At 39.2% G+C, this 12,175-nt stretch overlaps 1 protein-coding gene across 4 annotated transcripts in view; it reads right to left on the bottom strand.

The window, feature by feature from the left end:
* The window catches only part of SPPL3 (signal peptide peptidase like 3), a 147,628-nt gene that overhangs the window by 49,014 nt on the left and 86,439 nt on the right, over positions 1-12,175 (bottom strand). For all 4 annotated transcript variants that reach the window (XR_005589526.1, XR_005589525.1, XM_039504941.1 and 1 more), the window contains 2 exons: positions 4,697-4,785; positions 496-615 (listed from right to left, as the gene is read on the bottom strand). Coding sequence is in view for 2 of the 4 variants with exons in the window: in XM_039504941.1 (XP_039360875.1) it covers positions 496-615; positions 4,697-4,785 (209 nt within the window). In the remaining 2 variants the exon portion in view is untranslated. The remainder of the gene's footprint in view (positions 1-495; positions 616-4,696; positions 4,786-12,175) is intronic.

Raw genomic sequence — 12,175 nt, 5'->3', positions numbered from 1 at the left:
AACTAGCTTCTTACTATTTTTCCTATCTTTTCTTTGCATGAGGATAGTTTGCTGCTGTGCCTTCAATATTTAACAAGGATAAACAACAAAAACAATAGGGGAAAGTCCAAAAGAACGCTCTGAAATTAAAAGCATTGAGGAAAAAGAAAACCAGAGTTAAAGTGGGGAAGAGAAAGAAAAATATAACAGTCTGGATTCTGAAGCTATCCACTGTTATGGGCATTAATTTATAATTTACACTACATTTTATTTCTAAATGTTCCTTCTACATCGCCCCAGAAACTTGGCCAATTTATCATTCAAATGATTTATCAGACTCTTTAAAATAGTGTAATTATAGAATTACAACCCTTGAGAGTTGTCAGGTCATAACATTTTTCATATACTTGGATCACATGATCCATAAATGCATTTCAATTCGTAGTGACAAGACTCAGAATGCTTAACATTTCCTGTTTGAGACTGATGAACATGAATAGAAGAGAATGTAGTCACCTGCTGTGCATATCGTAAAGACTACTTGAACTGAATCAAAGAAGAAGAACATGACTAGGAGAGAAACAGACGCTCCAATCGGAAGGAACAGTGCCTGGGTGGAATCAATGGTCTGGATACCTGCAGGAGAAAGAATAGAACAGGTTTCATTTATGGGATTTCTCAGCACACATACTAAAACAGAATATCCTATTTAGATCCTCTCCTAGTCTGTTTTTGTAGTCCATCTCCCAGATGTATCCAAGGACTCTATAGAGAATTTGGTCATTATACTGCTGACTGAAGAATACTGATTCTAAGATATCCATTTACTTTCAAGGAAATACATCAGGGCCCGGTTACAGTACTGAATGCAAAGATGGTTCTTCAACTAAGACTTACCACACTCTCATAGGGACTGGGTAAAGAACAGGAACAGACTTAGCCTGCTCTGTGGAGCCCAGGGAGAGGGATGGGTGGGGAATGGTGGCAGCCTGTGCTCAGGATGTTGTTTGTGACTATCAAGAAATGACAGCAGGTTTAGCATTAATTGTGGTAATGTGATTCCCAATCCCATCTCATGTTTACCATACTATTTACCTTAATCTATACAAAATCAGTGTTGTCTAAGATTTAAAGGAATGGTGTTATATCAGTTGCTTTCAAACTTTTTTTTACTGGTGACCACTTTCATATAGCAAGCCTCTGAGTGCAACCCCCCCCTTATAAATTAAAAACACTTTTTTATATATTGAACACCATTATCAATACTGGAGGCAAAGCAGGATTTGGGGTGGAGATTGACAGCTTGCGACCCCCCATGTAATAACCTCGAGAACCCCTGAGATACTGCATCTGGATGAAATGTAGGCTTCCCCCATGAAGTAAAGGGCAACAAGTGAGGGCTGGAGGTGCAGATCTTGAACCCCAGCATCTTTGGCATAATCCAGTACCCAGGCATGGGTGCTGGGGGTGGCACACAGATGACCAGTAAAATGGCATCCTAAAGTCCTTAAAATCCTAAAAACTACTACTGCTAACACAAAAACTACTACAAAAAATAACAAAATAATTACTATATACAGAAATAAAACAGTCTTTTTCTGTATTTTAGAGAAGCGTGTCACAAGAGATGAGAGAACGGAAGAGGCTTCAACTCAGACTACGTGATGGTGAGAAGGAACCGAGGGCACAGTCGGTCTGCCCTGCCCTTTATTGCCTCGGACAAAACCATGAGGTGGAGCAAGGGCACATGTGTGGACCAACTGACACTACTATTTTAAAAATCTCTGGCTCCAAACACATGCATATAACCCTCAGTGGAATACAATACAGACCATCACTCAAAGAAGAACTATCTGGGTAAAGAAATAACATTCTTGATGAAAAACTCGTCTTCAATGCAATATTGACAAAACAGAATGTAATGGGTGCACACCCAGTCTAACATCATAGTTGTATCCCCAAAATGATTACAAACATTGCTACGTGCGGAATCAGGTAGAATTACAGGATTTAAAAGGTGAGGTTTTTAAGGCTGATATACCGTATACCATAGAGCATAAGAATGACTGTTTTAATTTTGGAAGTTATGTTTGAATAGATTGCTCACTCAGATATATTGGTATCACTAGTCAAGATTTCCATGCTTCAAAACACATTAAGCCCACATTAAATCTTAAACCAACAATTTAGTTTTCAGTCACCAACATTTCAGTGTCCTTACCAAAAAAAGCATCAGAAGATAAGACCTATCAATAATAGCCACAGAAGCAATGTCATCCACATTACATAACTGTTTACTGTAAACCCCAAGGATCCGTAATTTCAAAACAGCTAGCATAGTCAAACAGAAAAATTAAAGAATCTGTTGCTTTGAATCTAGAAGTTACCTTGGATGATATAAAGCGGTAGCAGCATTATACTATAAATAGACATTGTGGTGATGTGAGGGGTTGGGACCTATGAATTCCCAAATTCTTATTGTGGGTCTAATAATTGCCTTGTTTAAGGCAAGGGAACATAATTTGTGTGCATTTCAATTTCCCAAATTACAATGGTTACATACCATAACCCACCTAAAAGGGTTGTTATAGGAATTAATGTTTATAAAGTGCCCTGAAGATGGAAGGCATTTGTGAAAGCACTAAGCATTTGTAATAATGTGTAGAAAGATGATGTTGATTTTGTGAAGGCCAAAACTATAACAGGGTTCAAAAAAAGAACTAGATAAGTTCACGGAGGATAGGTCCATCAATGGCTATTAGCCAGGATGGACAGGGATGGTGTCCCTATCCTCTGTTTGCCAGAAGCTGGGAAAGGGCGACAGAGGATGGATCACTTGATGATTACCTGTTCTATTAATTCTCTCTGGGGCACCTGGCATTGGCCACTACCAGAAGATAGGATACTGGGCTAGATGGACCTTTGGTCTGACCCAGTATGGCCATTCTTATGTTATGACATAGAAGTTGCAAGGCATCTGAAACAGCCTTCTCAGTGCTTGCTATCAACTCAGTGCTCCCATCAACTGTAATCTATTAGGAAAGGGGTCAGGCAGCTTCTGAGAGACAGTTTTTCTGTCCTCAAATGCCTACATGTTAAGAGCTCTGCAGGGTACACTTCTTCCTTAGAGCTGTAATGGATTAGGATGAAATGTAGGCAAGGCCATATCATGATTCACATAAAATATGTTTAAGGCCTAAACTTAGGCAGACAGCTGACCATTATTCTGGGAGAAAAACACATGGCTCCAAACAAGACAGACAAAGAAGCTCCCTATTATTCTCTTGTGGCAGAACAAAGCACTATGAAGAAAAGTGTCTTTGATGCTCTCCTGAGTATCAATGGATTAAACTAATTTGGAATATGGCACTCTTATTTCAGAATAAGAGTATGTATACACACATAATGAGTTCATCAGAAATAGTTATTCCAGAATGACTCCCCATGTAGATAGGCTCTTTAAATATTTGTTTTACTTCTTTATCTGTTACTAGGAGTCATTATCAAGACTGAAAGTACATGTAGGCTCTTCAGGTATAGAAAGAAAACGGGCAACAAGGATGAGACTATATTAAAAAACCAGAACAAATGTCTAAGAGCATGCACAGCTAGTATCACTCAGTAAAACCCTTTGTCTCAGATGCTACACTGATGGGGAACATACAAGTACATGAATAAATGTGAAGTAAGTTCCTCCAAACTGAACTGCTTAACAGCAGACAAGGGTGCCACCCTGAAAGTAACAACATCTTTTAAAAGCAGAGCTATATACACCACAGACCTTGACTAAATTACTGTGTCAGAACAGTTAATTTACCAATCTCCCTTAAAATGTGAATATCTGGCCTATGTGGGGTATTATAAATTATTTTTTGGAAGCCTACTGACTCAAAATTTTACATTCTGTAAAAAGCAGAGAAGGGACTCAAAGTCAGCCTCTTTTGAGCTCCAGGAAACAATAATAAAGCCAAGGAGTTCAACGCATCTTGCTGGGGCTCATCCCATTTTAGCAGAGCAACTTACTTGTATCCTAAATAGCACCCAAAGCCCATGTGAAGTTAGATTTTTATTCACTCACCCTCTTTTTGCTTTATGAATGAACCCCATATTTTAAAGGGGACATGGTAGCACTGCACATTACTTAAATTGTTAGAGGTTGAGAGTTAAAGACACTCAGGTTGGAATACAGAATCATGCAACACAGCGTTACCGCTTTGCCAAACAAGACCAGATTTTAAATTGTGGACTGGGATTCAAGAGATCTAGACTGTAGTCTCAGTTCTGTCAGTCTTCCTGTGTGTCTTTGGACAAGTTATTTGACCTCTGTGTCTCAAGGTTTACTTATTGGTAAAACTGAATACTATTTCCCCATGTCTTAAGTAAATTTGAGGGTAAATTCATCAGTGCTTGTGACATACTCAGGGACTTGACAGTGATGAACACCACAGAAAAGCATGTAATTTAATTGCAATCTATTTGTAATACTAACTGTTCAAAAGAACTAAGAAGAGAAGTCTTCCACCTCTATCACAACTGTGAAGCATGCAATAGCGTACAGATGAATGTTTTGAATTCTTAGTGTCCATGGGCATGTTTGATAACAGCACTATGAGGCTCACAGTTCATAAGTCTGCACGTCAGATTGGCCTACACAGCATACTAGCTTGGCCAATGGGAAGACAGGAAGGACTAATGTGAGCAGTTGGAAAGTACTTACTGTTATTGGTGCTGTTACCATTGAAAGATCCAGGTGAGCTGCTGCTGTCTTTCTCTTTGTCTTGATTCTCAAAGTCCATGTTAAGAGACCTGCAAGAAACAACGCAAACTCTTAATACTCAAGTTTCAAACTCCCATTGAGGTTCATTGTTTGTTTTATAGTTATTTCACAGATAATCAAGAGGATATGTAATACCAGGGTACAAATATAAAGTAATGACAAAGTAGCTTGCACTGTTGGAATGGCATTATATGTGAAAGAAAGAAAGCATAGAGTCAAATATAGTAAAAATCTTAAATTAATCAAACACTATAACAATTTCTATTGATCAAAATGCCATGCTTGATAAGAGAAATACTCAGGGAGATTAGAGAGGATGCGGGGGGTGGGGGAGGACGACAACTACGAAAGCTCATGCTAAAATAAATTTGTTAGTCTTTAAGGTGCCACAAGTACTCCTGTTTTTTTTTTTTTTTTTTTTTTTTAACTACACACAGAAAACCCAATAATAATGGGTGATTTTAAGTATCCAAATACTGACTGGGAACATGTCACCTTATGACGGAATGCAGAGATAAAATTTCTAGACACCATTAATGACTGCTTCTTGGAGCAGCTAGTCCTGGATCCCACAAGAGGAGAGGCAATTCTTGATTCAGCCCTAAGGGGCAGACAGGATCTGGTCCAAGAGGTGAATATGGCTGAACAACTCACTAATAGCGACCATAATAAATTTTAATATCCTTGTATGGGGGAAAATACCAAAGAAATCCTTAACTTAAAAAAGGGAACTACACAAAAAATGAGGAGGCAAGTCAAATTGAAGTTAAAAGGAACAGTCACAAGAGTGAAATGCTTGCAAGCTGAATGGAAACTTTTTAAACACACCATAATAGAGGCTCAGACTACATGTATAACCCAATAAATAAAAAAAGTAATAGGACTAAAAAATGCCATGATGGCTAAACAGAGTAAAGAGGCAGTTAGAGACAAAAAGACATCCTTTAACAATTGGAAGTCAAATCCTACTGAGGAAAGTAGAAAGGAGCATAAACTTTGGCAAGTCAAGTCTAAAAGTATGATTAGGTAAGCCCAAAAATAAATTGTAAAACAACTAGCAAAAGACAAAAACTAACAGCAAAAATTGTTTTAAGCACATCAGAAGCAGGAATCCTGCCAAACAAACTAATCAGTGGGGCCACTGGATGATTGAGGTGTTAAAGGAGCACTCATTAAGACAAGGTGGCTGTGGAGAAGCTAAATTAATTCTTTGCATCACTCTTCACTGCAGAATATGTGAGGAAGACTCCCACACCTGAGCCATTCTTTTTAGGTGACAAATCTGAGGAACTGTCCCAGACTGAGCTGTCAATAGAGGATCTTTTGGAACAAGCTGATAAATTAAACAGTAATAAGTCATCAGAACCAGATGGTATTCACCCAAGAGTTCTGAAGGAACTCATATATGAAACTGCAGAACTACTAACTGTGGTATATCAGCACTGTACCAGATGGCTGGAGGATAGCTAATGTAATGCCAATTTTTTAAAAAGGCTCCAGAGACAATCCTGACCATTACAGGCCAGTAAGCCTAACTTCAGAATCAGTCAAATTGGTTGAAACTGTAGTAAATAATAGAATTATCAGGCACACACATGAACAAGATATGCTGGGGAAGAGTCAACATAGCTTTTATAAAGGGAAATCAGGCATCACCAGTCTATTAGAATTCTACGAGGGGGTCAACAAACATATGGACATGGTTGATCCAGTGGATACCAATGTACCTGGACTTTCAGAAAGACCTTGACAAGGTCCCTCATCAAAGGCTCTTAAGCAAAGTAAGGAGTCATGGGATAAGCAACTGGATCTGTAACTTGTTGAAAGACAGAAAACACAGAAGAGGAATAAATGGTCAGTTTTCACAGTGGAGAGAGGTACATAACAGGGTTCCCCAATTATCTGTACTGTACTGGAATGCAAGGCACTGGGTCGCCTTGCTCAGCACTGAGGGACCCTGGAGGCTGGCCAGTAAAAAACAGTAGTCCCTACCTGTTCTGACACCACACCGTGCCCTGGAAGCAGCCAGCAGCAGGTCTGGCTCCTACGCAGGGGGGCCACAGGGCTCCGCACGATGACCCCACCCCGCGCACTGGCTCTGCACTCTCTGGTCAGGGAGAAGGTGGTGCCTACGGGCGCGCCTCCGCCTAGGAACCGGACCTGCTGCTGGCCGCTTCCGGGGCGCAGTGCAGTCTGCAGTGCCAGGACAGGCAGGAAGCCTGCCTCTGCACCCTGGCTGCACCGCTGACCAGGAGCCACCGGAGGTAAGCCTGCACCCCAATCCCCTGCTCCAGCCCTGAGCCCCATCACAAACCCAAAACCCCCTCCTGCACCCCAAGCCTCTCATTCCCGGCCCCACCCCAGAGCCTGCACCCCCAGCTCAGAGCCTTCACCCCCCTCCCACATCCCAATCCCCTGCCCTAGCCCAGAGCTCCCTCCCACACCCCAAACCCCTCATCCCCTGCTCCACTGAGTCAAGGGCATCAATTTTCTTCATCTGGATTGTCAGAAAAAAGTTTGAAAACCATTGTGATAGAGGTCTATAAAATCATGAATAGTGTGGAGAAAGTAAGTGTTTTTTACCCTTTCACATAAAACACGACCAAGGGGTTAGCAAATGAAATTGATAGGCAGCAGAAAGTTTTAAACTAACATAAGGAACTACTTCTTCACACAACACACAAATCAACCTGTGGAACTCATTGCCAGGGGATGTTGTGAAGACCAGAAGTATAACTGGGTTCAAAAAAGATGAAGAAGGATAGATGCATCAATGGCCATTAGCCAGGATGGTCGAGATACAACCCATATTCTAGGTGTCTCTAAACCTCTGACTGCCAGAGGTTGGGACTGGAAAATTGGATGGATCATTCAAACTGCCCTGTTCTGTTCATTCCTTCTGACATATCTTGCACCAGCCAGTGGACCATTGGTCTCATTCAGTATGGCCATTCTTAAGTCCTTATTTTATTATATAGTTATAAACCCTGATGCAATCTTAACTATGATTGTGTTACTGCTCCATCATAACATACACATCATTTTAGTATTAGCTATGACTATGAGCCACATGCTAGACACACAAATGTATACATCGCTCTCACTGACTATGGATGCGTCATCTTAACCTAAGACCAGTCACCAGTCTATCCTCCTTTAATTAGAGAGCAATAACATCCTCCCTATCACAAAAAACACAATGTTGGTCTTCTGACTGAGGCACAAGACTGAGTGGCCTGATGCCCTAGTTCTATTCCTGGCTCTGCTACAGACTCCCTGTATGACCTGGGAGAAAAAAATAATAATCACTTAATCTCTGGTGCCTCAGTTTCATATACAACATGGGATAATACTTATCTGCTTCAGAGTCTGAGAGGCTAAATGAATGAATATTAGGTATTATACTTCCATATATATATATATATATATAAGTATTTATATATATATATATATATATATATATATATATATATATATAAAGACCTGTATGACTGAAATCCCATCTTCTTCCTATATCATTCAAGACATTAAAAATTTTACATCCATCAAATCCTTTCGCATCCAAAATTATTAGGCTCCCTGTCGCTTATTTCAGTTAAGCTAATTATACTGTGTTGTTGAAACTATTTTGGAAATAGTTTTAAATATCTATAGCCCCAAATGAGTCATGAAAGCACACACTGTCTAACATGCAGCCAGCCAATTAAGTTCCTGTTTGAACTGGCAAGACATCCAAGGTTTAATATGTCAGTTGATATACCTATTAGACATTTATCTACTTTACACGGAGTGTACAAAGTGATCGGAATACGAGGAAAGAGTTGAAGTTCTTTGGGATACCATAACACTATTTCCACACAGTTTGTTTTTCTTTCTTTAACGGTAACCTTAACTTTTGAGTTTGACGTACATTTTTAGAACTATAATGCTTATCATACATTTTCTACCCCCAGGATACTGTTATGCATTTCCAACTTTAATGTTAGTTTACAAATAATTTTCTTGGAAATATATTAGGTTTTGCTTGATTACAAAAAGTTTCTAGATAGCCTATAACTTAATTGGCTACATGATTTATTTAGATGTATATGTAACGAACATGAATGCAGGGAAATTTGTAAACAATTACCACAAAAGAATATTATTCAGTTTCACTCATGGATCCAGGTCAGCTGTAACCCACATAAATATTTGTCATTGTTATGGTTGCTGTTTTTATAAAAAATGTAGTTACTCTGTTGCCTTAGCTGAGATCTATCAACTTACATTTACCGTTTTTTTGTCCAAATTCTTTGAAAAAATGGATCTTCAATTAAGGGCCTATTGGGGTCAGCGATAAACCCTACAAGAAAATCCAATCTAGTTCCACATAGAAGTAACACTAATTAAATTTGCAATGACTTTCTCCTATTTTGATATACTGTGTTAATCACAATTTAGTTGCTGACTTATTTTATTCAAAAAGCCATTATTGTGAGAACCACAAAAAGCATTGTGAGAGTTCTAGATTGGTTCTGCAGCAACACTATCCAACAAATACAAAAGCATTTACACAGAGCTTTATTTTTCCAACAGTATAAGCATTAAACTAACATTATCTAACAATTACAAAGCATTTACATAGAGCTTTACTTTTCCAACAGTACAAGCCATTCTCCAAGCTGAGCTATCATCAGTGATCCTGGTGCACAAACAACAAATTTTATTACTTCAGCTCCATTAGAAACAAAGGATTAATTTCAGTATTTCCCAAACAGATCAGAACAAACACCCCCTGTTAATTTTTTGTACAACTCTGCAGGTATTAAACACTGACATTTAGTACACACCAATATCTACCTATTGTACTATACAATTATGCAATTTTTAAACAACTCCTTAGTGTTGCAGGAAACTGTGCATTTTAAAGCTTTGCACATGTGCCAACTGTTTCTCAGTGAGATCTAGACAAATGTGAAGTCTGAAGTTAACCACCTAGACAAGGCTTTGAGTTTTAAAAATATTTTGTTTCTTCTGCTTTGATTACTCAAGAGCACCTGAACAGATTTTGTTAAACTCACCCTTAGGCTCAAGCAAAGCATGGAAAAGTTTCAGTCCTAGATTTCAATTCTATACTCCTGTAAACCTTATGAATTTAACAGCTAGCTAGTTATCAAAAATACAGTATGTATCATCGGGGTAAGTTAAAGTAGTAATAAATCTGTTTTTGCATAGAACTTTTTTTACATAAGATTTTCAGAGACAGATGTGGTGTTGCAATGACATTGTGTTTTTCCTTTTTAAACCTTGCTTCAGATCCAAGATAGTGGGACAAAAATCATAAATAAGTTGTATCTATAAAATTATGTCAAGTTGGGGCACAGTACAGTATTGTCACACCTGTGGTGCAAAGTATGAGGCTGAAGGCAGAGTATCAGTCACCTGAACAGAGGTGACATTACAGAATCGGGCACGCACTAAAGTGTCTTGCTAAGATTACCACAGCTATGTTAAATATTAAAGAGAAACACCGTATATACTTGTTCATTAGCCCGTGTTTATAAGCCGACCCTCCAAGATGGATAAGTAAAAAATGGCAAAAACTGTATAACCCTTTCATAGGCCGACCCCATATTTCAAGGGTTGGCAAACTTTGGCTCCCAGCCCATCGGGATAAGCCGCTAGCAGACCAGGACGTTTTGTTTACCTGGAGCGTTTGCAGACACGTAGCCCCTCAGCTTCCAGTGGCCGTGGTTTGCCGTTCCCAGCCAATGGGAGCTGCGAGAAGTGGTGCAGGCAAAGGGACATGCTGGCCGCCACTTCCGGCAGCTCCCATTGGCTGGGAATGGCGAACCGCGGCCACTGAGAGCTGAGGGGCTCCGTTCCTGCGAATGCTGCAGGTGAACAAAACAACAATGTATTAGATATTCAATTCAATAGACCTTAAAATCATCAAATTTTGGTGGAGACCCCATTGATAAGCTGACCCCTGCTCTTTAATGCTTCACTTTTTTACCAAAAAAATTCAGCTTATGAACGAGTATATATGGGTAGTTTATACAATGTTTTTAAAATATTGTTGCTCCAAGAAATAATCTATTTTCAAAATTTAAACAACTGAAAAGAATGATCTTTTCTTTGTAACTTAATTTTGTTTTCAGCTTCTTAAAAAAAGTTCTCTCCATCCCTCTTTTGAAGTACCCTCCTTGCCCTACACTCTACCTCCTCTTTTCCGCATTGCTCTGCTCTATGCTCCCATTTTTGCTTCCCTGCTATCTTCCCCATATTTATCTTGCAAGAACAGGCTCACAACACTCCTTCCATTTAAATGTTTCCAGGAATCACTTCAAATCATTGGAGAACCAGCTCAACAAACTCAAATGGTAATTTTCCCAAAAATCAAAATTCTCTTCTTTAAAATGCTATAGCTTAATTGAGACCCTCTCCTAGCAGCCTTAATAGTGAGGTCAATAAGCACCATTTTGTAATGTAAGGAGAGAGCTAGCAGCCAGGAAGAGGACTGGGAGTTAAAAATGGAGGAAGAAAATAGAGGTGGAGGGCACACAAGGGAGGCAGATTTGGGCACAAAGCTATTTTCTGCAAAAAGTTGGAGAAAATATTTTAAAACATTAAAATTTTAAGAGTACATGGAACACCTGTGAATTGAATAGGCAACAGCCATTAACTAGGAAGACGCTTTCAGCTAATATGACATGACACCATTTGCTTACTGGTAGGCATCACAAGATATCACCACAGCTATCGACCAGTTAAAGGCAGAATCACCTAATGCCATTTTATAATTTGTCCTTATTCTCTGCTGTAAAATTACCAACAAAATCAAAACTGAGAAGAGGTCAATAAACATCCTCTGAAAAAAAATTCAGTTCTCCACTGGGGAACAAGTTATATTGAGAAACTAAATGCAAAGTGCAACAGCAAACAAACTCGCTTGCTGGGTAAATTCAACTTTTGGGAGGATTCCAAAGGCAGAAGTCAGCAAGCGTTGCCAACTTGGAAACAGCAAGCAATCTACACAGTTGCTTGCCCCGTATATCTTAACGGCACAATTTGGATAAGAGTACTAATGCCAGGTTCTTAAGCCACGGCTTAGCCTCCCAGGGAAACATTCTGTAGGTTTACACTAAGGCCAAAGTAGTGACTAATCTGCTGGCACTTTACAACTACCAAAGTTCAATTTCAACCCTGGATAACTTGCATTGTCACACTGCCTCAGAAAATTTGCAGAAAACTATTCTTAGGACACTAATGCCTTCGTATTAGCTCAATTTTTTAAAAATACTTGTTTCACATGCAGCTGAAGAGATTCCTGAAAACATGCACAAAATTTTTCCTTGTTCTGCTCAGAGTACAATATACTAACCCACATTTGAAGGCTTTGGGAAAAATAAGAACTGTGAACCAGGCACAATACAGCCA

This window comes from Mauremys reevesii, linkage group 18 (genome assembly GCF_016161935.1).
Source record: "Mauremys reevesii isolate NIE-2019 linkage group 18, ASM1616193v1, whole genome shotgun sequence".
In the NCBI taxonomy this organism is placed as follows: domain Eukaryota; kingdom Metazoa; phylum Chordata; order Testudines; family Geoemydidae; genus Mauremys; species Mauremys reevesii.
Note: the sequence above shows the minus strand (reverse complement) of the source record. Positions and strands in the feature narration are given on the sequence as shown.